Source organism: Budorcas taxicolor, chromosome 23, assembly GCF_023091745.1.
Source record: "Budorcas taxicolor isolate Tak-1 chromosome 23, Takin1.1, whole genome shotgun sequence".
NCBI classification, from domain to species: Eukaryota; Metazoa; Chordata; class Mammalia; order Artiodactyla; family Bovidae; genus Budorcas; species Budorcas taxicolor.
This window is the reverse complement of record NC_068932.1, coordinates 33409270-33435901: the sequence shown is the minus strand read 5'-3', so window position 1 is coordinate 33435901 and position 26632 is coordinate 33409270. Positions and strand designations below refer to the sequence as shown.

The 26632-nt window shown below is 49.6% G+C and overlaps 1 protein-coding gene across 6 annotated transcripts in view; it reads left to right on the top strand.

Annotated features, from left to right (window-relative positions):
• The window catches only part of NRAP (nebulin related anchoring protein), a 75678-nt gene that overhangs the window by 47188 nt on the left and 1858 nt on the right, over positions 1–26632 (top strand). For all 6 annotated transcript variants that reach the window (XM_052660724.1, XM_052660722.1, XM_052660719.1 and 3 more), the window contains 14 exons: positions 1072–1176; positions 2135–2242; positions 2793–2906; positions 4583–4780; positions 6738–6842; positions 8091–8189; positions 10359–10463; positions 10812–10919; positions 11781–12092; positions 18444–18548; positions 19358–19456; positions 20709–20813; positions 24393–24500; positions 26287–26598. In XM_052660724.1, the coding sequence (XP_052516684.1) occupies positions 1072–1176; positions 2135–2242; positions 2793–2906; positions 4583–4780; positions 6738–6842; positions 8091–8189; positions 10359–10463; positions 10812–10919; positions 11781–12092; positions 18444–18548; positions 19358–19456; positions 20709–20813; positions 24393–24500; positions 26287–26598 (1983 nt within the window). The remainder of the gene's footprint in view (positions 1–1071; positions 1177–2134; positions 2243–2792; positions 2907–4582; positions 4781–6737; positions 6843–8090; positions 8190–10358; positions 10464–10811; positions 10920–11780; positions 12093–18443; positions 18549–19357; positions 19457–20708; positions 20814–24392; positions 24501–26286; positions 26599–26632) is intronic.

Here is a 26632-nt window from a genome sequence, read left to right as displayed (position 1 = left end):
TTGCTTCCCAATTGAAGAAATTACTCCTATTGTGCCATATTCGGTAGACATTCTGAGATGGCTCGAGTGCCTATCTGAATATGTTATGGGATGGTTTACAGACTTATGGGTTTAGAAATTTATTATTTCTTGACAATCAGCCTGTCAGAAGCAAATTTAATTCTGAGAAACATAGATGGTCAAACAAGAACTTGTGTCAGAAGAGAAAAAAAAATTTGCATTTTCCTTATCCTAACCAACTCTAGGGGGCACTGCTGTGATACGTAGAAACTTGGACACATCTAATAAGATTTGGGATGGAAAAGCCCGGTTTAGAAACTTTCTCCAGTGGTGGATGCCAACTCCGTGTGTCACTGCTCACTGCTAGAATTATCATAAGCCCAGATCAGAGATCTGGATGGACAGAGCCCCAGACCCACCCAACCCACCGGGAAGAGGCTTATTAATTAGCATAAGAATCCTTGCAGTGGCAGGGATGGGGGGAGGATGGTGGTAGGTCCAGGGAAAATCTCAGCTCTGGAAGAACCATTCTCTCTTGTGCCTGCTGTATTTTGAGGTCCTCTCCTTGTTGTTATTGTTCAGTCACTCAGTCGTGTCAGCTCTTTGCCACCCCATGGACTGCCGCACACCAGGCTTCCCTGTCTTGCCCTATCTTCTGGAGTTTGCTCAAATTCATGTCCATTGAGTCTGTGATGCCATCCAACCATCTCATCCTCAGCTGCATGTCCTCTCCTAGCTCATAGTGAATAATGAAATTCCTAGAGATTAACCAGGCCTCATTCTCTCACTTGACACCAATCTCAGCAGTGTGCTCCAAGGGGAGTGTTCACTGAGAGGGCAGGTTTCAACCTGTCATGTTCTGGGCTGGGAAGAACTTGGGAGGGAGTGACGTGCATGTCACCGGGTGGAGGATCACTGTGCCGTCTGGGAGGAGGCAGGACACCTAAGTTCCTGTCTCCACCGGGGGGCGGGGGAACAGCGGCAGCGCCTTTGTCTCCTGGAGGGTAACCTGGCTGATGGCTGCGTAGGGGAGGCTTCTGGGTTTAACACAAAATCTCTCTGCATCCACAGAGGTTGTACCGAGAACAAGGAGAAAACCTAAAGCATCGCTACACGCAGACTGCTGACCTCCCTGAAGTCCTGCTGGCCAAGCTGAATGCCATGAATATCAGCGAGGTGAGGCTGATGAAGGGAAAGGGAGAGTTAATCTTTCAGTTGTGTCTGACCCCTTGCGACCCCACGGAACGTAGCCCACAAGGCTTCTCTGTGCATGGAATTCTCTAGGCAAGAATACTAGAGTGGGTAACCATTCCCTTCTCCAGGAAATCTTTCCAACCCAAGGATGGAACCTGGGTCTCCTGCATTACAGGCAGATTCTTTACCATGTGGGCAACCAGGAAAGCCCTGATGAGGGGGGCGTTGGTTTTAATTGCAGGAGGTCGCGGACCTGCACAGTGGCGCCGCACCTGTGCTTGGAAGCATCCTGTGCTCCCGCTCTTGGTTTAATGCTCGCTGTCACCGAAATATGCAAGTTTCCTGAACAAGGGGCCCCATGTTTTCCTTTCCACTGGACCCTGCACACTATGTGGCTGGTCGTGCAGAAGAGCCAAGCACACTGATAAGGATGAGACTAGGGAAACTTCCTTCATACAAAGGGCATTTATACTGAGGGGCTGGAATATAGGTGAAGCCCTGTTTTCTATATAGAAGCTATATTCTATAGCCTCAGAATATAGGTGAAGACATCCAGCCAAAGAGAGACTTGGGAGACTGAGCTCTTTCCTTCCCTCATCCCTGTCAGCACCCCCGTTGCCTCTTCTTCAGCGGAGACAGTTGAATCTTAATGATTCTGTCAGGAGCTGTGCACCTACAGCCTCATGCCTCCTTCTTCCAATCAACTTGCTGCTCAGAACAGTCAAATTCTGACTCCAGAGCTCTTGCCTTTTAAACCACCCCCCCAGCCCCACGGCACTCCCCTCCAAGACTGGACATGAGATAGGTTCCAGCTCTCGGTTGATTTTTGCTGGACCACAGTGATCTCTTAATTGGGGGCAGCACTCCACAAGAAACCAGATTCTCATTTTGATCATGGGAATTTAGGAAAGGTCTTTATTGGTGCCCATCTTCTCAACAGACACGTTATAAGGAATCCTGGAGCAAACTTCGAGACGGTGGCTATAAACTGAGACTGGATGCCATTCCATTCCAGGCAGCAAAGGCTTCTGGGGAAATCATAAGTGATGTGAGCTTCCACCCACAGTCCTGTGACAATGTTTAATACTCACCCATTTGTATTCCTTTTGCCCCTAACCCCTGCCTTCTTTTGCCTGTGGCTAATATCCTCTCCTATCCCCAACTGACTGTGTCAGGGCAATCAGATAACGACCGGTGAGAAAGAACATGCCTTACAACAACAACAAAAAATCCCCTAGCTGGGGTACAAAGCTGATGCTGGACTGTAAATATGGACCCCAGGCAGATGAAACGTACCCTCCGCCAAGCGCTTTCCTAAAGCCAGTCCATGTGAAGAGACTGTTAACAATGCACCCACCTTCCTCCCAGCCTGGGCCGCCCAAGCACTCTCATGTCCTGCCATTTCATATCCCAGCCCTTTAGTCATTGGGAGGCTTGCATATGAAAGAAGAGGCCTTTTGACGACTCCCGCGCCTTTTCTTTTAACTCACCCAGTTACTGTCAAAAGAACAAAACATTTTTTTGCCCAATACCCACCTCTTCCATTCCGTGTCCCTTGTCCCTGAGCTGTTACTCTCTCCCGCTCTCTTTCCCTTTAGTACAAATACAAAGAGGCATTTGAGAAAATGAAAGGGCAGATGCTCGGCTCCCGGAGCTTGGAAGATGATATCAGCCTTGCACATTCAGTGTACGCGAGCTCTCTGCAGAGCCAAGTAAGTGGGAGAGAACTCAGTGGAGCCTGGACCCCCAAAGCTAATGATGACGCACAGCCCACAGATGTCCTGTGTCCTTCTGGTTGTGGATTTTGGCTCTGTCCCAGCTAGCTGGGTGGCATGGTCAGGACCCTTGGCCCCTCTGGGCTTCAGCTTCTTCCTCGGTCAAGTGAGAGATGGAGCATTCTTTGATTCTCTCATTCTATGATTTTGACCAGCAGCCACAAATGGAGGCCTGTGGGTTGGATTTTGGACTGCAGAGGTATTTTGTTGGGTCTGCAGAGAAGATTAATTGCAGACTTTTCAAAATGGGAAACTTGGCATGAAAGTTTTAAAGTTCTGTGCAGAAGCCAGGCCTGGGTTCCTCAAGGCTACCGTTGAAGTTGATTACTGAGAGCCCCGTTTAGAAGGGATCTGTGCCCTCCTGGTCATGCAGCCAAGCCCTGCTCACCCACTTCCTCCTTCACTCAGTTATGCTACCTGACTGGCTCCTGGTGACATCTGAGTTTGCACCCCTTGGCTTTGATCCTCTGGGTGCTGGCACACATGTGTATGGTATCTCCTTGCACATATGTGAGTTGGCTAATGGCCAGGATGAAATCTAATACGTGTCTGACATGTAGTAGAGGACTAAACACTGTAACACGCAGTGTCTCATTTAACCATCAGCCTATTTCTAGGAACATCATTTGTTCATCCTGGTTACTGATAAGGACAGCTAGACCCTGAGTGTCTCAGTCCCTTGCCCAAGGTTGGCTGGAAAGGGGCAGAGCTGCACATGGAGCCAGCTCTCCATCGCATGCTCTCTCCACAGCTTTACATGCTCTCTGCCTCAGTTTCCCTGTTTTTAATATTTCTTTCCACTTTCCATACTGGGGTGAGATTGGACATGAATTGTCCATGGCTTTATTCTAGGGGTTGGGGGAGGATGAGCAGAAGTGGGGGTGGGTGGTTAGGGAGGAGTGGGCGGAGCTTGGAGGGCAGTGAGAAGGCTGGAGGAAGAAGAGATGGCGATTATGCATCTGCCTCCCCAGAAAGCCCAGAATGAGCTTTGAGGGTCTTCAAGCAGCTCCTCTGAGGACTGGGGTGGAGCTTGAGGTCTACAAACAGGCCTCCCCCTCCCTGCTGCAGGATGCATGTTGGGCTCTTGGGAATTCATCCCTCAGAACTGGGTTTTCAAGCATCTGCCCACTGCTCCCGGTTCCCAGATTTACTAGGATGTCATTGTTTAGTGTTTGAAAACGCTCTCCATCAGCTAGCACACAAGGAGAAACCCCAGTGTCTCAGTCTGAACTTGAGAGGGTGATAAGAATTGCTGGGGAGCAGGAGGCAGCTCAGCCATGCCTCCTCTTGCTTTTCGAAAGCAAGACAGTCTCGACTTGAACTAGGGAACCACTAACATTTTATCTGCCCTTGAACTTCTGTTTTTTCCCCAAGTCGGGGAACCCTGAGCCTGGGTCATCCCAATCAATGACCGCCAAGAGCTGAGAGTGGCGAGTGGCGGGACCTAGAGAGGAGTCCTGCGTATTAAGCCAGTCCCCATAAGAACGGAGGACCGGCCCTGCCAAGAACACCCCTCGGGGCTCACCTGGGACAGTCGCTGCACATTGTTCTCCCTCATGGCCCTGATGCAAACGGCGGCTTTGAAATAACTGTCGATCTGTCTGCCCATCTAGGTGAATTACAAGAAAGACTTTGAACACTCAAAGGCGCAGTTCCATCTGCCGTTGGACATGGTAACCCTGGAGCATGCCAAGAAGGCTCAGACCCTGGCCAGCAACCAGGACTACAGACACCCGCTCCCCCAGTACACGTCCTTGGCTGAGGACCTGAGGCTTAGCTGCGCCAAGAGAGCTCACAAGTTGCAGAGTGAGGTAAGGGGACCTGCCTCTCTCTTCGAGCTCTTTTCCTTTTAAATTTGACCGTGAGGCAGTGACCCACAAACTCCTGTTGGCTCGGTGGGGGCTCTAGAGATGAAGAATCCTATACCTCGGGTTTATTTTGAAGCACTTCCCCTGTTGTTCCTGCCTTGCTCTTCATAAGCACAGTGACATAAATCTATTAATAATAGTAACAATTTATTGAGTGTGTTAAGTGTGTGTTTAGTCGCTCAGTCGTGTCCGACTTTTGCCACCCCATGGACTTAACTTTCCCCTTTGGAGTCCGCCAGGCTCCTCTAACCATGGAATTCTCCAGGCAAGACTGCTGGAGTGTGCTGCCATTTCCTTCTCCAATTTATTGAGTATTTCTGCTGAATTCTAGGCATTGCGTTTACAAGCACTGTCTCTTTTAATACTCAGAATAACCCGATAGTTTTTATCCCCATTTTACAGAGAAACTATAGTGAGTCTCGCAGAAGTTAAATAGCTCATGCGAGATCACAGAACTGTAAATGAGAAAGGGGTGCTGAGATTCGAGGCTCACGGTTTAGCATGTTCAGGACTTGTCAGTGGTGTTGCCTCTGGCCCAGTTTGGGCTGGGGGTTCCTCTAGGGGCCTCATATGTTCCTGGGTCACCCGTCTTCTGAAGAGGCCTGAGGTCTGCCAGGAGAGGTGCTCAGAGCCCCTTGGGAACTAACCCAGTTCCGGCAGAGGAGAGCGTCGGGCGGTCGTTGTTCAGTCGCTCAGTCATGTCCGACTCTTTGCGACCCCATGGACTGCAGCATGCCAGGCTTCCCTGTCCTTCACCATCTCCCAGAGTTTTCTCAAACTCATGTCCATTGAGCCAGTGAGACAGAGGGCAGGGAAATCAGGGCTCCAGAGACCATCCCCGGGTCCTCCCAGGGAGTCTCCCGCGGCCTTCACACTCCCCCCACGTATGTTTCTAGCTCATGCTGCCCGCTTTCTTAAGCAGACAGGCCTGGGAACATTGAGAAGTGTTGAAGAATTTCCTCACTTACCGGATGTATCTTCCCAGCAGACAGCAGCATCCTTTTTGGTGCTCATCTTATCCCCCAGCTTGCTCCATTTCCATTGCTGGGAGATTTGCAAGTAATGGGCCTGAGTTGGAAATAAAACAAGCTCTCCCCCACCCCCCCCACCCCCACAAAAAAACCCCTGCTTTCTGGTTTGGCAGAGCCTGAGAGCTGAGTGGCGCCCAGATCTGGGTTGCTGTCGTCTGTTGGAATTTTCTGCCCGTGTGCAGCATTTACTGAGTGACATAAACTGTCAGGAACCCAGGAGCAGCTGGAGAAGCTAGCGAGCCGCCACGCTCAGCTAAGGGGCCCGTTTGTCACTTGAGCAGAGCCCTGACTGTCCCTGCCTCTCATTGCCTTAGCAATTGGAAGGAGCCATGCCCAGGGGGTGCCTTGGTGGCTGAAGGGGAGTGAATTTGAGGCCCTGTTTAAACTGTCAGCCCAGACCCTTCAGGTTCACACCCCCGCCCCTGCCCCCTGCCCCCACCCCAACAGACTCGGGGCTTTGTCAGATTATTTGGATTCATTTATTAGTTCTTTCTTAACCCATGATTAATTCATGCCACCCTCTGCTGCTGGGGTTTGTTTTGAAGACCTATTAAATCATTTCCACATTTGCCCCAAGACAGCTGACTTTCTAACCACAATCCGCTCCAGCGATTATTTTTTGATAGCCCACATGAAAATAAAAATCCGCTGAGCACCCCTCTAACAGCTACAGAGACGAGTGACAGCAGAATTATTTTCTTCTGACCTACATTTTTGTTTCCCTAATGAGCATTTACTCAGAAGCCTGTGTGCGTTCGCTGAGTATTATGTGTCTGGAGAGGCTGGTTTGGTCTTGAGTTCTAACTGTGATGCTGTCTGTTGTGGGTCCTTCCTTGCTCGACAAGCTTGGTTTTTCTGATTCCTTGTAGAATTTGTACCGGTCCGACCTGAACTTTATGCGAGGTGTTGCCTGTGTCATTCCAGGCACGTTAGAGATTGAAGGGAGAAAGAGAGCATCTGAACTCATCAGTGAGGTAACTGGGGGCCCAGGGTGGGGTGGGGGTGTCAAGTATATTCCACAGTAGAGATTAAACAACCATCAGTTGTGTCTTACTACAGCCAATTAGATGCTACACTGTTAGCCGTGGTGACTCACCCGGCCTCTCCCCTTACTCTGTTCTCCGTTTAGACAGGGTGCCACGTAAGACAACTTTGCAGATTCCGGGTCAGGTCCTGTATTAATACCATACAGGAATTATTCACTGGTTTGCAAGATGTACTTTCCCACAATCCCTTTGAAGAGTGCCTTGTGAAAAGAGAGCAGGCTTTGGAGACACAGATGGTGATTCATTTGCTGTGTGACCTCAAGCCAGTCACCTGCCCTCTCTGAGCCTCAATATTTCAGTCAGTCACATGAGAATACTGAGACCTGTCTCATTTAGTTTTTGAGAGGATCAACAGTCTTCTAAGCACTGTGCTTCTTTGTTGGCTGTATATGAAATCGTTGCTGTGAGCCTGGTGGTAATTTCTTGGTAAAAAGATAGAAGTCTGGAATTCTAAGCTTTTTGAACTCCTGAGGAATCTTGCCCGCCCCTGGGAGGGCTCTGGGACTTCCGTTCCCAGTAGACTGGCATAATGGAAGGCATTGGAAGTGAAAGGCGGTCAGCGTCCAGCCTGGGTGCCTCAGAATGGCTTATGCATTGATTGATTAGAAGCTCTGAGCAAGCAGAATGGGCCTCACAGTGGGAGTCGAGATTTAACTTTGTGCTTTGCTTTTCCAGTGAAATCTCTAAAGCAAGTGGTTTCTAAACTTCATGGTGCATCAGAATCCCCTTTGGAAACTTAAAAAAAATTACGGAGGCCTGAGGCTACTGCCGATTTATTGAATCCCTTTTCCTGGGGTGGTGTGCAGGCATGTGGGTTATTTTAAGCTGAACGATTGTTTCCCATGTAACCCCAAAGCTGAGGAATCCAGGGTCTTCAGTGAGCAAAGGAAAATGGGGAGCAAAACATGAATTTCAGTAGTCATGTTCGTATTCGTGGCAAAGGACTAGCTCTCCCTTTCTTGTTAATAAGCCTCTGATTCCATCGGTCCTCCTTCTCTCTGTCTGTTCATCTCACTGAGTTCTGAGGTCACAAGAGCGGGTGTTGGACTGGATTCTGGGTCACAGACTGGCAACGTTCGCAAAACGAGGGTCTATCACTAGTGCTTAAAGAGCCGATTCTTCCTCTGGTTTTGCACCTCACCTTGTCCTCTTATTCCCTCCTATGTGTGACTTCAGAGTAAATATCGTCAGCATCCCCAGTCGCTCAAGTACACAGCCGTGACAGACACACCCAGCCTCACTCATGCAAAACTCAGCAACCAGATTACAAACGAGGTAAAACCTTCGGATGACTTCGGGATGGGCTTTTAAAAAAAACTGCTAGATTGTGTAAAAAAAAAGTATGAATATTTGTGGGACGAGGGAGGTGGGGAGTGGGGGAAAGCATGCATGTTTGCATGGAAAGAAAGGAATATCATTGGACGAAACCTAAATGGTTTCCAGAAGGGAAAAAGGCCCAGTAGAAAGTCTGTGGTCTTGCCCCCCCACCCCAACCCCAAATGCATTTACTGATTGACAGCATCAGTATCCCCTGGGAGCTTGTTAGAAATACCGAACCTCAGGCCCCACCCGAGAGCCATCGAATCCACGAGGTCATTTAAGACCCTCACGGGTTTGCTGTGCACATGAAAGTTTGGCAAGTACTGGTCTGTCATTTTTCTGTCCTGGCTGGGCAGATATTGGCTAACCCTTCTTCCATCGTCATTCCGACAATGGTGTTGGGGAGGATTTGTGGTTGTCCAGGGACAGTGATTGATACAGTGTGAAGTCTGCCAGGCTTCTTGGTTCTCTGCCTTCCCATCTTCTCTCTCACCACTTACCCAATTCTCACTGTAATATTCGAGCAGAGAGGGCCCAAGGGAGAGACTCTTAACTCCGTCAAATCATCGTTCCAGCTCTACCTCTTCGGAGTGGCTCTCTGACATGTTTGAAATAGCAAGTGAGCTTGGCAGAGAATGAAATGAGTTTTTCAGATTCTCCCTTCTGACCCTAGCTTTTGAAAGTCAGTTGAGATTTGGGTATTTATATATTAGTTTCCACACTTACCCCAAGATTGGGTTAAGAAGACCCAAAGGGCTGTGTAGCAACGTAATCGATTTAAGATTCCCACTGAACCTATCTTGCCTGCTTTATGATCGGGGTACTGTGGGATAGTAATGCCTCCTTCAGTGGCCTCTGGCCTCGGAGAACTCAGCAACCGCAGGTCATTTCTAATTACAAGAGCATGTGTTTTCATGCCGGCTGAGGCCCTGCACGGGAGCACTGGTGTGTTTGCCCGTGGGAGGATCCTGGGACTTTAGTGAAGGACGCAGACCGGGGCTTGGGAACCTCCTTTCCAACCAGCAGAAGGGCTCCTAAATTTCCCAGATATTAATATTGTCTTTACACTGTGTCCTCAGCAAAAATATATATATATACAATGGAAAGAACCATAACAGTATTCCTAATGGTGTTTCTGCCCCCCACCCCCCAACCCGCTATTATTAAGCAAAGTAGAGGGCAGGGAAAAATATCTTTTCTTTGCCTCACCTTGGGTTCTCGGCTGGGGCTCTGTAACAAAAGACAGATGAGCAAGGGAAAAGCATACACATTTATTTAGGATGAGCTTTAGGGGACTTAGGCGTCTTCGTAAGGAAATGGAGATCAGGAGGAACCGTTAAACCTGAGCGTTTTTACCCCAGGTTTGATGAGAAATGTAAGATCGTGGGCAGGTGCAACAGAACAAAAGGGGGTGAGCCGAGGGTGGTAAGCTGGGGGACACTGAGCAAGGTCTGTTTGTTCAGATGCCTCTCCGGTTCCTCAGGGTTCAGATATCAGATGCCCCTTTCTCCCTCCACCAGAGGGCAGGCAGCTCCCCCAGGAGGCCTGTGACCTGCTTCAGGGGGGAAGGTCAGAGAGAGGTCTTCCATCTCCTGCTACTTCCAGACTCCTTTTGCTTAAAATATGCACTACGCTAAGGTACCCTATTTGGGGGTAACATGTCCTGAACCCCGTCACAAGCAACTTGCAATTTTTTTTACGCATTCCTTTCATAGCACTCAATTTGACTGATGAAAGACTATCTTTCCTTCAAGTTTTTAAAAAATTTTGATGTGGACCATTTTAAATCTTTATTGAATTTCTTACAATATTGCTTGCTTTTTAAAAAAAAAATTATGTTTTTCGTTTTTTGGCTGTGAGGCACATGGGATCCTAGCTCCCCAACCAAGGATTGAACCCACACCCTCTGCATTGGAAGGCGAAGTCTTAAACACTGGACCTCCAGGGAAATCCCATGAAAGATTACCTTTATTGAAGGAAATATCTTCCCCAAGCTGAGGGTGTGTCCATGACACAGTGAACGGCCTTTTACAAACATAGTTCCCAGTTGCAAAGGAGGGACCTCCAGTCCTGCAGAAATGCACAGCGTTTACCTCCTTGGTTTTTTTTCCCCCTTCTGCCCAGCGCCTCTATAAAGCAGCAGGAGAAGATGCGAGACATCAGTACACAATGACCCTGGGCCTGCCCGAGTTTGTCCGAGCAAAAGCAAACGCGGCCAATCTGAGTGACGTAAGCCTTTCCCACCGCTGAGGTTGAGATGATCTCCAAGGCCAAGTCTCTCTCTGTGATGGGACGTAACAGTGACCCTGCTGGCATTCGCAGAAACTTTCAACCGTGTATCTGATCGACAAGCATGTTAAACATACCTTTTCCCAGATGTGTTGATATGTGTGTGTCAGAGCCCACTCCCGGGAGGGTGCTAATGAGATTTTCTTTGCCAAATCGAAAGCTTTTGCTTGTCAGAAATCCGTTCTGCAACACCACACTACAAATGAAGTGGGTAGCCTTTGTTCATGGAGTCATGTAATTTTTTTGGTTTTGTTTTCTTAAGAAAATCTACATGTGTTCCTACCATAGGCAAAATACAAGGAGTCTTGGAGGAATCTCCATGCTCAAGGCTACAAGCTGACAATAGATGCTCTGCCCTTCCAGGCGGCTCGAGTCTCTGGAGACATAGCCAGTGATGTGAGTTGAATGATACGACCTTCCATTCTGCCTAATTTCTGTTAACTTCATGTAAAACAATGTCTACGGCTGATTTCCCTGAATTAAAGCAGATCTTTCGCCATGTGAAACAGGATGTCATCCGCGGAATATATTAGTTATGAATGAGATTCTTTGATGGAGAGAGGGAAAGAAAGGCCCTGGTAATCAGAAGCTAAATGCAGGCAAAGATCTCCAGCAGAAAGGAGATTATAATTTATTTCTAATTGTAGCATCTAGGCAACCATCCCCCTGTAATGTGTGAACTGTTTTCTAACTCCACCCAGAATTAGAAAGAGAATTTGCAGTAGAAATTGTACTGTGGCCATAGCACAGTCCCCTCTTGGCTCTGTGGATTCCCGCATCGGCGGTAGGGTTTGCAGCTGTGTTTCAGCCACTCGACTCATAGCGTCCATAGCTTTGGGACATGAAGGTGACTTTCTCTTTCCCACAAACAAATCGCAGAAAATGTAGACTTCAAATAAATGGATCCTGTCTTTTGGGTTTGATGTTTTGCCAAGTGTGAGGGGATAAAGCCCAAGTTTCTCTTTCACCCTTTTTGATAAATTCCTTTTGGCCATAGAACTCGTAAGGGGAGCGGGCCCTCGCTTTGGTTCTAAGGATCTGGTTTTAATTAGATGGGAGGAAGGGAGCACTGTTTTAATTGTTCCTCCCCCGGGGGGGGGGAAGCAGGCTCTCCGGACAGCCTCACTGTGCCGTTTCTTATAATCATCCCCGTCTCGTGTAAGAACAGGTGATTCTCTTAGTGACCGCGAGGCAAAGGCACAGACAGAACATCAGTGGGCCAAACGCCGGCCCCTGACCGCCTGGTTCCCCTTCCAGTTTCTCTACAGACATGACTTTGTGAAGGAGCGAGGACGGCTGATCGGGGCCCAGAGCGTGAGTGACGACCCCCGGCTCCGGCACTGTCAGCGGATGGGCCAGCTACAGAGCGAGCTTCAGTACAGGAGGCAGGCGGCGGGCAGCAGAGCGCAGTGCCACCTGCCCATGGACATGGTGCCACTGGTCCACGCCAGGAAGGCCCAGGCCCTGGCCAGCGACCTTGACTACAGGACACGGTGCCACGCGTTCACGGCGCTGCCCGAGGACCTGAAGATGGCCTGGGCCAAGAAGGCTCATGCCCTGCAGAGTGAGGTAGGGAGTCCGGAGATCACACGCCAGTCCCTGACCTTCTTCCTCCCACCAGGCCTGGGTGCACATCTCTGCCTCTTCCTTAGCCCTTCAGATCCCTTCATCAGCCCCCGCCCCTCATCAATGACTTGCTTGATCTGTATCATCTAGGTTGGGATTATTCAGTCAACAGATATTTGCAGAGCACCTGTCATGCCACAGGCATCCCTCAAGGCCCTGGGAATATAGCAGTCAGCAAAAGAGCCCGAAGTTCCTGGTGTCAGGGAGCTTCCAGTCTGTGGGGAGGAGATGCATCAGGAGTGAGCTGTGTGGTGCGTCAGGTGGAGACAGAGCAGGGAAGCGGGGTGTGTGTGTCAAAGAGTGAAAGTGTTAGCTCGGTCACATCTGACTTTTTGTGATCCCATGGACTGTGGCCACCGGGCTCCTCTGTCCATGGGAAGTCTCCAGGCAAGAATACTGGAGTGGGTTGCCATGCCCTTCTCCAGGGCATCTTCTCGACCCAGGGATCAAACCTGGGTCTCCCCTGTTGCAGGCAGATCTTTTACCATCTGAGCCAGCAAGGAAGGCCAGGTAAGTGTATGTGTGCAATGTAAAAAAATGAGGGACAGGGTCATTCTCATCCTCTGTCACCTGCTTCTCCTCCTGCCTTCAGTCTTTCCCAGCATCAGGGTCTTCTCCAATGAGTCAGCTCTTCCCATCAGGTGGCTTAAGTATTGGAGCTTCACCTTCAGCATCAGTCCTTCCAATGAATATTCAGGGCTATTTTCCTTTAGGATTGACTGACTTGATCTCCTCGCAGTCCAAGGAGGATGAGATGGTTAGTAGCATCGCCGATTCAATGATATGAATTCTGAGCAAACTCTGGAGGATAGTGACGTACAGGGACAGGGACAAGGACAGCACTGGCGTGCTGCAGTCCGTGGGATCGCAAAGAGTCGGACTCGACTTAGCACCTGAACAACAACAAAGACAGGATCACTCTCGCTGCAGAGGTGACTTTTGAGCAAAGACCCTGGGCGGCAGCAGCCTCAGCATATCTGGGACTGGACTGAAGCGAGTGCCTGAGTGCGTGAGTGAGGATGTCCCAGGCGATGGGATGGGGGTCCGAGAAAGAAACCTAGGGCCCAACTGTGTGCACTGGGGGTGTCCCTGAGGCGAGGTGGAGAGTTGTGCCCAGAGCTGCCATTCCCTGACTGCTCACCAGTATGGCACCCTCACTCCAGCACTTCGGGGTGAGGGCCTTGCTCCTCCTGTTGCACAGATGAGGTCACATGGGAGGGGCTGAGGCAGGCCTGGCTCCAGGACCCACACTCCCAACCATGCCACCCTCCTGGATCAGGGGAGTCACGCTTCCTGTGATGCAGGTGCGGATGCTTAGGCCCAGAGAGGGGACGTCCTGGCCCATGCAGGGGCATTAAGTCCCACCCTTAGTGGACGTCTCCAGACTCAGTGCCTCTGAAGTCAGTTCCAGGCCATTCCAAGTCTCAGCTCCCTCACGAGGGCCAGGGTAGTGATGAAAATGTGGTCGCAGTCAGCACTTCCAGGCCCCATGCCCATGGCAGGTTCTGCACCATGTTTGCCTATGTGTACCATCTCCCCCAGCCCCACAGCTCCCCTGGGAGGAAGGTGCTCTTGTGAGATTTTGGAGCAGGTCTCATGAGACCGTAGTCACATGCACCCTTGTCATCCATATCGGGGTTTCCAAACTTGGGCACCTTTGACCCTTGGGGCTGGATGCTTTGTTGTGTGGGCCTGTCTTGTGCGTTGCCACATCCCTGGCCTCTACCCTCGAGATGCCATTAGCACCCCCTCAAAGTGACAATCAGAAACGTCTCCATATATTGCCAAATGCACCTGGGGGGACAAAACTGTACCCGACTGAGAACTCTGTTCTCAGTTGAGGACTGTCTATATGATGCACTGTGCTGAGCACAGACAGTGCATGGTCCATAGGAATATGCCAGAGGGTGTGAGCTGTTAGGATTATGGTTTCCACCAAGCCTTCTGATTCTGGGGGCCTTCAGGGCAGTGACTGCTCCAAGCTTAGTTATATGGCACAGGCAGAGTGTTGAAAATACCCAGTTGATGATTAATTATGACAACAATGATGCAATGATTTAATGAATGCCACGATCATCTTAATTATGAATCAAGATTTGCAGGGACTGTAGTACTGAGTGGGCACCAGCCAGGGGAGCGTGGAGCAGGGCATTCGTTTGCTGAAGCACAGCCCAGGACCCACTTAGAAAGCCTTCTACTTACTAGCAGGCCACCCTGAGGTCCCTAAGAAGAGGCTCTTACTTTGACTCAGAGTACAGCCCAGGACGCTTCTGTTGGTGGCCTCTTCCAGGGAGAAAATAAACCTCCTGGGACAGGACAGGCCACTGTGGGGAGATTGGGGGCCTGGCAGCAGCCACTTGGCTTTCTAGGCCTTCATGTTTCTACTGGAAAAGCAAAGATGTTTGATTTATTGGTGATCTCAGATTTCAGGATTCATAGATAAATGTTTTTTTTAATGCTGACATCATCATAGTATCAGACTATTTTACTAAGTAAGGAGAAAGACCAAAAACCAACTCTTACCTCAAGCTACCATTTATATCACCGTTACTTCTGAAAAGAAAGGATATTTTAACACACACAAATAAGAACAACAAGAAAAAAAGAGAGTCCTTCCCAAGAAACACTTGTTGGCAGTCATAGACTTACACTTTACCAAATGCGATATGTTTTGTGCTGAGAATTTATTGCCTGATTTGAGAATGACCACGTTGGGCTGCATGCATTGTTTTGAAACTTCAGGTTTGTTAAACTGGGCGGTCTTGGGCCCCAAGATCCTGTGAATAGCAGACCCCCAGAATTTCTGTCTGGTCTGGAGGCTTGTTTTCTTGCAGTCATCACTGAAAATCCAATTCCATGTGGTTATGTTCTGTTGCTGCTGCTAAGTCGCTTCAGTCGTGTCCGACTCTATGCGACCCCATAGACAGCAGCCCACCAGGCTTCCCCGTCCCTGGGATTCTCCAGGCAAGAACACTGGAGTGGGTTGCCATTTCCTTCTCCAATGCATGAAAGTGAAAAGTGAAAGTGAAGTCGCTCAGTCGTGTCCGACCCTCAGCGACCCCATGGACTGCAGCCCACCAGGCTCCTCCGTCCATGGGACTTTCCAGGCAAGAGTACTGGAGTGGGGTGCCATTATGTTCTACTGAAAAGGAAACAAAGGCTCATTGTGAGCTCACGAAGTTCAGCAGAGTTCTGGGCAGGAACAGTAGCTTCCGTAGCCATCAGTCGTTCTCCTGACCTCTCCCATCCAGGCCAGAAAGCAAGCTGTGGGTCTCGGCGCTCACCCTTGGCAGGAGGGTCCTCAAGGCTGTGACTGCTGAAGTCTTGGGAAAGTTGTGCTTACCTCAGGGATGCATCTGAGACATGTGCTCTGCCCAGGCTGTGCTCCACCACCAGGGGGTGCTAGTTCAGTCACCTCTTGGTCCTTTCCAAATCTGCCACTCCACGCTCCTCTCCGTGACCTCACATAAGGGCTGCAGGCATCCTGCAAAGCACATGAAGGGACAGTCAAGGGGACAGTCTTGGCCCCAGCCTTTATGGCTGCAAGGCCTCAGGAGACTCCTTAAGCTTCCCCGGCTTCCGTTTCCCCATCAGAAACAACAGCAATGACACTGACAATACCTAAGAAGTACGGAATGCTTATCCTGGGCTAGGCACTTGTTTAAAGAATTTGCACGAACGATCTCATGTAGTATCTAGGTAGGTACTGTAAGTACTTCCATTTTTACAGTTGCAGTAACTAACACAACTATAAATCTTCAGGAACTTGCTCAGGGTCATAAGCTGCCAGGGAAATGACTTGCTCAAGACCATATGGCTAGTTAAGAGGCAAAGCCCAGCTCTGGGCTCCTGACTCTGGGGTTAGCGCTCTCTGGCTCCCCCTGGTGGCTAGATTAGGAACCCAGGCGCTCTGGCTCTTGAGGGTTCTCTTAAGGACCACCTGCGCAGGATCCCAGAGGACAGCAGCTGGTGACTCATCTGAGAATCTGAGCAAACATTTAACCCCCCAGATTGTTCTATAGTTGGAAATGAGAGCTCGTCCTTTGAGAATGGCACAAGGACTGAATGAGGTAATGAAAGTGAAAGCGAAGTTGCTCAGTCGTGTCCGACCTATGGACTGTAGCCTACCAGGCTCCTCCGTCCATGGAGTTTTCCAGGCAACAGTACTGGAGTGGGTTGCCATTTCCTTCTCCAGGGGATCTTCCCAACCCAGGGATCAAACCCAGGTCTCCTTCACTGGCAGGCAGACGTTTTACCATCTGAGCCACCAGGGAAGCCCAAATGAGTCTGAAGCAAACCACACCCTTTGCAAGATAGTTGTTATAGTGATTCTTATTATTAATATGACAAATATACCCCTTCCCCTGGCCACCTCCTGGGCGCACCTCCTGGTTAAGTAATTCCTGTTAGAGCTCAAGGGTTGAAAGCTACAGCTTGTGTGTCTCCAGAATGGGGTGGGGGGGGGGGGGCGTGCCAGGAATCTCACGTGTGACTCTGAAAGTGGGATCCAGGCCTTCACATATACAAGGGCAAGTAGTGAGGCTGCCACCTGGGGAAGCGAGATACAGCTGGGCAGCCTGAGAAGATCTCTTATTACCTTAGAATCCTTCTTGGAAACCTTCTTTGGGTCGATTCTCCTCAACTACCCTCCTTGCTTCCCCCCACCTCTTTTATGGTGAGGTCTGGGGCAGGCGTGTTGTTTTTAGGGTCTGCGTGAATAGTCAAAGCGGGGCTGGGAGCAGAAATATCAATAGACAATCCATTTATAAGCGAGTCGGAGGCGCAGTCAGATCTTTGGGGAACCTGCGTCTTGCCTTCTGACTCACCTGCGCTCGCACTGTTCAGCTCAACAAAAGGCAAGTTGAAAGCATGCGCCCCCACTTCATCTCACTTATGAAAGGAGCAAGGCCCGGCTGTGAAGAGGCCCTGTAGGATTATTCTCTCTAACTTAGAAATTTATCCAATTTTCTCTGTTCTTTATCAGAGTGGAAGGCAAACGCTTTGCTGGTGTAGACTGAAAGATCGCGGTATAAAAAGCAATTTCACTGACATGGGGTTTTGAAACGTGCTCCCAAACCCGAGTGATGTCCCCCTTCACCAGTTGGAAAGCAGAGTGGAATTTGCTCAGGGGCCTTAACCAGCAGACAGTAGATCAGAAACGGACCCTCTTTGAGGCCAGCTGTGAGGAGCACTGTGATTCCTGAAATGAAAGAAAACTAAAAAGGCCAAAAGGCTGATTTCAGGAGTGGGTATTTTGCGTTACCGCAGAGCTTGTATCTAAATTAGAGAAATGCCAGCAACTTCGTTTAGTTCCAAATTTCACATTTCCTTAGAGAGTCCTTTTTCTTCCTTTAAAATTGCCTAACATTTCCATATGGAGAGGAAGAAAAGCTTTTTTCAGAGACTGTCTCGATGTAGGTAATGGTGGGCAGATCAAGGAATGGTAATAAGATCAAACATTTCAGGAGATTCCTAATCAGGCCCATTGTCTTAAAACCCCACTTACTATTTTCTTCCTGGAACTGATGTTGTAGTTCTGATCTTCCGAGTCGTTAAGAGGAGACAAATGGATAAAGTTTAAGCCTATTGTGCAATGTAGGCAAATCCTGAGTAACCGTAGGAGGAGGGGTAAACTGAGGCATGGAAATATTAAGGCGGTTTACACACCATTCCCCAGTTGTAGCCAGGTTTGTTGCAGTTTTGAGAGTCCTGCAAAGAACTCCCCCTCCCCCACCACCGCAAAGAAAAAAACAAATCTAACATGCAGAGTGTCTTTTACCCCTCAGGACTCTCAGGTGTTTTCATGAGAACAGAGGGATTGTCATGACCTTCGGGTATCACAGAGAGAAACTGAGTCACATTTAGGTACAGTGATTTGCCCTGAGTCACAGCAGGTTTGATCCAGAGCTCAAAGCCCTTTGATCCACTGAAAGTGTGTAAAACGTTTCTGTTTAGGCAGGCGGTCAATCGCCTCACTGCCAGAATGAAACCAAATAATCGAGGCTGACGTGTGGGCTGGGGTGTATATCTCAGATCTTTCTTAAGGGATCATTCCCGTAGGTCACAACCTTCTGCTTGGAATCCAGCCAGTTTACATGTGGGACCTGCTTGTATTTTATACATGATCCGTTACTTAATTCTGGGTGGAATGCACGAACTCAAATAGTTTGCCTTGGTGACATGCAGAACTCACCCAAATGAAGATTTTGAATGTTGTGATGAAGCATTTTTATGGATGCCCCAATGGTTTGCAACCCTTTCCTGATAAAAGCCAGTGTTTTTTTCTTCCCACAGTTGCGCTACAAGTCGGACCTGATGGGCATGAAGGGGACAGGATGGCTGGCGCTGAGTTCCCCACAGATAGAAAGTGCAAAGAAAGCCGGAGAACTCATCAGTGAGGTATCATTAACCTGACTCTACCACAAACGCAACCTGGCGTTTATCTCCTGACGAGGGAGCTTGCAGAGGGACTGGAGAGCCTGGGAGGGCCCCGTGGCACTGGACTCCCGATTTCTTTCAGGGGCGATTTGCAACCAAATCCCAAGACAGAACAAGATTGGCTCCCAGTGAATTCACTTGCTGGAGAGTTAAAGGCTTGTTCCAATCAGGCAATGAAAGAGGGGTGATGCATTAGATGATGACCAACAAATGTTTTATGCACAATTATGATCTAACCTGACCCATTATTTTCATGGAGGTAAGGAGAGGGTTTGCCACCCGTCTCCTAAGTTTACTCAGTTCAATGTCCTAGGGTTACCTGACTTCAGAGGGTGTTAAAAGTTGCCCAGAGATGGTTACATTAACTGAACTCCCACCATGTTGATGACCCAGAGATTCTTGCCCTGGGAACTCCTTGAGAGCACAGCACTGCCTTCTTTAGTTGCTTAATAACAGAACCTACTTGAATAGGGTCTGGGCAGGGCCAACTTAAGGCTGAATCCTTCCGTCTCCTGAATTCCTTTGCTTGTGATGAGCTTTGGCATTTTGCAGCCTCTCTTTTCAAGAATGGAAATACCTGTAAAATGGTCCTTATCACAGAGGCAGCTTGAATCTCTTCTGTATGCTGGTGAGGTGGCCACAAAGAAGAGAGATTTCTTTCCCAAGCATGTCATTGATACACCTGGTACTGAGTAGGTAGGGTGAAGCTGCACCCAGAAAAATGCATGGTCTTTGATTGTTTCTTGAGAATCTTGGTCTTTCTCTTACAGACCAAATACCGTAAAAAACCAGACACCATCAAGTTTACCACAGTGGTTGACTCCCCGGACCTAGTTCATGCCAAGAACAGCTACATGCATTGCAATGAGGTGGGTGCCTTCTGCTCACTCATCCCAGGCTTAATAGTGGGTAGGGCTGCACAGTGGTCAGTGCTTAAGATGTAAGCGCAAACCTTCTGTCCCTTACCTGGGCGATCTTGGGTCAGTTTTCTAATGTCTTCTGGCCATGGTTCCCTTATTTGAAAGAAAGATAATGATAGCAACCATTTCATAAGATGGAGTGAATTAAATGAGGATGAAGTAAATAAAATTTCATGAAGCTTTTAGCAAGTATTTAGAACATAGTAAGTCCTCAGTAAATGTCCCTAGTTTGACTCATAACCATCACAATAGTAATTAATACAAGTATTATTGATGGATCCTTACCAAACATTAGATCATATATATCTAAATTGTCCATAGATGACAATGGAATTAAATCTTAACATAAGCAAATTAAGAAAAAAAAAAAGCAGCTATATAAAGAACTTCTTTCTACTGTATAATTTAGCCCCATTTCTTCTCTCCTGTATTAATTTTGAAGACTAGGAAATTACATATTTTCTTCTCTGAAACCCTCCAGGGATTGGATTTTTGCATACTGACAAAGCTGCCCCGTGCTCACAGAGTCCAAGTGTGGTACTGACCAGTTCATGTTCGCAAAACACAAACTGAATTTGGGAAAGGGTTGGAATGTTAAATATTATATTTCCTCTTTAAAACTGGATGAGACTCAACCACCTCCTAAAATTATTTCCAGTCCTTATATCACTGCCCTAAAAATAGCCATTAAGAGAAAGCTTGAGTTCTAAAATTGTGTCTTCTTGGGACACAGGGTGGACTAAGAAAACTTTAAATTTCTTAAGAGATATTAAGGCACTTAAGGTTTTTTAGCTGTTATGTCTTTTTATTATTTTTATTAATGTTTGGTAACAAAGGCATTGACACATCTTGTTACTAGTAAAAAGCTTGAGCAAATGCCTGATGGCAAAGATCCTCTGAAATATCCACCCATCTTTTACTGTTTGTGAAACACAGGTACAGTGACCCAGGATGATAGTTTGTGACCCTTTTGAAGCAAAACTTGATGAATATTTTAAATACTTAAAACCAGCTCCTCACCACCTGACCCTGGCCACTCGGGCACCTCCCTTCCTGGGTGGCATCTGGAGGGATGCTCTCCAAGGGCAGGATAGCTTCTGCACCCTGGGGTGGGAGGGGCAGGAAAGGGCATCAGCCCCCTCTTCACCTTTGACTGCAGCAAGTGTGGGTTCCCATTTACTGTGAGCCTTCTTCCCTGCAGCGCCTGTACAGGTCAGGGGATGCTGAATCCCGACACAGGTACACCCTGGTGCCCGACCACCCCGATTTCACCAGGGCCCGCCTCAACGCCCTGCATCTGAGCGACGTAAGTGAACCGGCCATTCATGTGGTGTTGCCCATTTCTGTAATATGATCTGTGCCCAGATGGGATTTTTTTTTTTTTTTAGAAAGAATTCCTAGGAAGGGAGCTGGGAACAGAAAGCACCCTAGACTGAGAGTAGGATAAGTGACATGTATAACTTTGAGCCACTTTTCTTGCTGGGCCTCAGTCTCCCCAGCTGCAAAATGGGGATGGAGCTGGGCTAGCCCACTCCTGTGGTCCTGCCAGCTCTAGCAGCCCAGTGCTGGGCATGACTCCAAAGACCTCAGTCGGGTGCTGGGCTCCAGTCAGAGGAGCGGTGCCCTGGCCCCGCGGGTGTAGACACCTGCTCTGCTTGTTCCCCTGACTCCTCTCCTTAGCCATTCAGAGCCTCGTAAGTCTGGAGACCGAGTGGCGCTTTCTCTGCTTTCTGCAGGTTAGAAAGACGCTGCAATTGTAGTCCATGGGATCCAAACACAATCCGCTCCTTTGTGCCTGAGGCTGTGGCCCCCGACACGTCTGTTCCCTTGGATGTGTGCCCTTTGCATGCATCTCCAAGATGCTGTTTCCTCAGCCCAGGCTTGTTGTTGGCAGGGGTCGGAGGCCCCTGGTCGTAATAGAATAGGCGGCCGCTCTGCCGGCAAAGCTGTGATCCTGGGATAACAGGTACCGAGGCGGCAGAATCAAAAGACGCTGTCAGATCAGAATAACACAGGCTGAGTGTGTCGGCCTGGGGCCGCGCGGGGCCTCCCAGAGTCCGGCCATTCTTCCCGCCCTGGCCCGACCATTGTGTCCTGGGGCTCCGTGCAGATCAACAGCTGCTGCTGCTCACCCCAGAGGTAGCCGCCTCGCAGGGGTCGGCAAGAGGCGCCTTCTAGTTAGCGTGTGTATTAGTTTGTTGCGTTTGTAAAGCCCTGTGGGATCCCACGCGGTGAATGTGCTGGTGCTTTGTAAATATGAGTTATTATGACCATTTGATGCTTTTGAGGGATGCGCAGGCGATAATTTTAGAACAGCAGCTCTGGTGGGCTGACCTCCATCTGGGGAAGCGGGACCTCCCCCTCAGCGGAGCTTGGACAAAACATCCATCTCATTAATGCTTCAAGGATGGGGGAAGGCTAGGCCTCCATGTGAGGAACTCCTGGAGGCCCATTGCCCTGGACACTGGGATAGAAGTACCAGTCCTTCAGGGACCCGACTTAAGGAGGACAGCCACCCCGGGCTGGCGGCAGAGGCATCCTTCCTTCCACAAGGGGTGCCAGTCTGCAGAGTCCCGGAGCTGAAATTAGCCGCCAGGGCACACGGGTATGGAGGACTCACGAACCTCTTTTGAAAGAGCACTTCTTCGGGGGCGTGGAGGATACGCACAATTGGATCAAGTGCTCTGTGAGGAAGATGTGGAGGGAAAGTGACCTTCCTGGGCAAAGAAAGCCATTGAGATGTGCAAGGCAGCCGAAATAACTAAAAATCAAATGACTCTAATGTGTGAGGATGAGGGCAAAGCTGTGCCCACTGTGATAAAGAAGAGGAACGCCCAGGGTTCCAAATCAAAGAGCCTGCGGAATCTAAAGACTCCCAGTGGCAAGGCAAAAACCTCAACAGAATTAAAAAAAAAAAAAAAAAAAAAAACTCAGGGAGGAAGCGATGACAATCAAGCAAATAGTTTACAGGGAGAGGTGGGGTGGGAAGACGGGGAGCCAGCGCCTCGGGCAGAACCCCAATTTGGGCCTGCCCTTGAGTTGACTCCCATGTGGCGCAGTGGTAAAGAATCCACCTGCCAATGCAGGAGACATAAGAGACGTGGGTGGGTTCAATCCCTGGGTTGGGAAGATCCCCTGGAGGAAGAAATGGCAACCCGCTCCAGTATTCTTGCCTGGAGAATCCCATGGACAGAGGAGCCTGGGGGGCTGCAGTCCATTGGATGGCAAACAGGCGGCCAGGACTGAGCGCCTGCGCCATACTTACACTTGAGTTGACCCCCAGTTACAGAGACTTGGAGGCTGGGGTGCCTTGACACCAAAGCAGGGTGACCTTGGAGTTTGATGCTGTGAAGAGATTGGTGTAGTTTCCTAGCCCAGATCTGGTGGAGAATCTTATTAGGAAGGTGCTAACAGACCCCTTTCCAGGGAACGATCAGGGTTTTGACTCTCCTTCCTAGTCTAATATTTGTAGGACCATCAAAACAAGGAAACGCAATGCTAGAGGGGCTGGTTGTCTGTCATGATCTGAATTCCGCCTCGCCGTCTACATACCCCTCAGTCCTGCCTGCTAAACTCAACGACGACCCAGGAAATCTAATCCTTTGGGCCCTGTTTGTGATCTGCCAATGAGGTGATGACCTTAGCGATGATTAGTTCTGTATTTCTAGGTGCATCAACAGAGTAGGCATTTGGCTTCTGGTTTGTAATGTTGGGACGGGAAGAAGTGATGAAGGTAAAGGAGATGATGAGCAGCAGGACTTAACAAACAGTGAGCTCCACCACGCTTGGCTCAAGCTTTCCGTGGTCCCTTCTAGTTCCAGGCTCGGTTGTGGGGTGGCATGAGGGCACTCTGCCTTTTTCTCTGCCACTCTTCCTCCGCTTAATCCCCCCAATCCCCTGTAGAACAGAGTCTCAGCCTTGACCTCTATTTCCAAGTGACAAAAGTAAGGTTCTTAAGGGCCCCCTGACCTGCCGTGGCTCTGAGATGCGTGAGCGACCGAAATGGTCTGGGGCTGTCACTTTGTCATCTGCTGGTGATGCGCCTCGCCTGCTGTCTCCCTTCTCTGTGACAGAATAAAGGACAGCCTTCCGCTGGGATCTCCAGATGACTCCTTTCATGGAGCCATTCCCTTATCTTGAAAAAAATATATATGAGCTACATGAAGGCGCGGGCGGTTTTGATGCCTCCGTAGGTGATGTGGGTCTACCTGAGGACTAAGAGGATGTGATTACAGACTCCCGGAGGGTGTGCAAGAACAGCTTGAAAGGCGGAGAAATAAAAGAGGACGATGTGAAATGCAGGGGTCAGGAACTCGGTCAGGTTCCTGACGATCAATTTAATTCAGGTGAAGGCTCTCCTCTCGGTGCAGACACCAGGAGGGCATGGGGGCTGCAGCACGCTTCACAGGGATGCTGTGATGTGGCGTCAAGGTGGCCCAGGGACCCCCAGGAAGTGAGTGGAGCCCTTGAACATAAGGGTGCCAGGACCCAAGGAATAGAACTGGCAGCGTGTGGGGAGAAACAGGGTTCTTTAACTTTGCATTCTGGCAGCTGGAAGCTGCAAACTTGAGGTGCTGGAATGAAAGCAAAGACAGGAGGAAGGGGGACAGGGGCGTCTGGTGCCCACAGGATGTAGCAAATCAGCCAGACCCTGAGACCCACAAGAGCAGGGCCTGATGCTCAGGCTGGGCGTTTAGAGCCAAAGCCCGTCATGGCCAGAGCTGGGGAGGTCCTCAGGGTGGCCATGGGGCCATGGGCTCTGCCATCTGGGCACCAGCAAGACAAAGGGTACCTGTATGGGAATGACTCCCTCTGAGAACTAGCGGACATGGAGGCATGGAGCTGCCCATTCACCTGTCACTCATTTCTTTGTTTCCCCAACTAGAAAGTCTACAGACACTCCTGGGAGCAGACCCGGGCTGGCGGCTACGACTTCAGGCTGGATGCCATCCCATTCCAGACGGCACGGGCGTCGAGGGAGATCGCCAGTGATGTAAGACCTCACGTTCTCTTGCTGCCTCTGTCGCTGATAGGTGTCACTCTGGTTTCCCCTTTCTGTTGAAAGGCAGACCACTGGGAACCACAGCTGAAAAAGTGTTTCAAGTGAAAGGAATAAAAGTTGGCCTTATCTTCTAGCATCTCAGCCAGAAATTTGGAATTAAGGAAGGTTTTATTTCTACTTCCTCTCCTTCCAGAGAGGCATTCTTAAACGTTGATGTGTGTGGACAGAAAGTAGAAATCAGTTAGCAGAGGACGGATCTGTTGACCTTCAATAAAGGGACCTTGTTTTTCAAAGCTGAAGTGCACTATGGGATAGAAAGAAATGGGGTTTCCCCGCCTAGATTGACTTGAGTTCAGATCCTGTCTCAGTTGCTTAGGAGTTGGCTCTGTAGTCTTGAGCAAGTTGCTTAAATCCTCTGGACTAAAATTTCTCCTATGAAATAGAGATCTAATACTTGTCTCTATTGGTGACAGGATTGATGTAGGGAGAGTGAAAGTTGCTCAGTCGTATCCAACTCTTTGCCACCCCATGAACTATACAGTCCATGGAATTCTCCAGGCCAGAATACTGGAATGGGTAGCCTTTCTCTTTTCCAGGGGATCTTCCCAACCCCGGGGATAGAACTGTGGTCTCATGCATTGCAGGCAGATTCTCTACCAGCTGAGCCACCAGGGAAGCCTGGGATTGATGTAGGAATGTACCCAAAATGGTTCACAGTGTCATGTACAGAGCAGGGGGACAAAACACGGCAGCTGTTATTATCGAAGAGGTAGACATCACTAACTAGATAGGTAGACATCACTAACTAGATAGGAAGACGTTACTAACTAGATACATGGTCATTCATGAACAACTTGTCACTGGTTCAAAGTGAAACAAGTACAGAAACCAAGCATTTAGCAACACTTTTACCAATGAGATATTCTGACCTCCAAGCCTGAGATGGGTGGACTCCTCTGGCTGAGCAGAATAGAAGCCAGTTTGGGTTTATCAAATGCACCTGGTACTTTTTACATACGAATCACAAGCTTCCCAGGTGGTGCCAGTGGTAAAGAACCCGAGTGCCAGTGCAGGAGGTATAAGAGATGTGGTTCGATCCCTGGGTGGGGAAGATCCCCTGGAGGAGGGCACGGCCACCCTCTCCAGTATTTTTGCCTGGGGAATCTCATGGACAGAGGAGCCTGGCAGCTACAGTCCACGGGGTCACACAGAGTCAGACACGACCGAAGTGATTTCACACACGTGCAGTCACAGGCAGAAGGACCACATACTGGACTTCGATGGACTGGAAATTTTAAAAAGCAAAACGAAGTGAATCAATCCCAGTTTTCACTAATACATGGTTTGAGGAGCACTGAGTCGGGTCCCTGAAACCTGGAAAGAATCAGAGGATGAGAGGCTGCTCATAGAATGGGTGCACTCCTTAGCTGCTGGATTAACTGTTACCACAGCAGTACCGTCACCTGCCACTGGGTGGACGTGAGCCTGTGCCGGACACGAAGCTCAGCCCCGTCTCGCTGAATCCTCTCAAGATCCTGTGGGGTGGAGGTTCACACACCCATTTTACCAAGTGGGGAAACCAAAGCTCAGAGAGACTCAGTAACTGACCCGAGGCCACACAGCTAAAGGAAACAGAGGGAAACCCGGATCCCAGGCCTACCTGAGTCCAAAGCAGTGCCCTTGACCCACTGCTGAGCTTCCTGCTGAGAATCCCGAGGGCCGGCCCTGGAGGGAAGGGGGGCACCCGTGACCACCTCTCTGCTCCTCTGCCCTGCAGTTCCGGTACAAAGAGGCCTTCCTACGGGACCGGGGCCTGCAGATTGGGTACCGCAGCATCCATGACGACCCGAGGATGAAGCACTTCCTCAGCGTCGGCAGACTCCAGAGTGACAACGAGTACAAGAAGGACTTCGCCAAGAGTCGGTCCCAGTTCCACAGCCGCCCAGACCAGCCCGGCTTCCTCCAGGCCAAGAGGAGCCAGCAGCTGGCCAGCGACGTGCACTACAGGCAGCCCCTGCCCCAGCCCACCTGCGACCCAGAGCAGCTGGGCCTGAAACACGCGCAGAAGGCCCACCGGCTGCAGAGTGATGTGAGCTGCCCTCCCCTCGGGCCTAGGCCCTGCC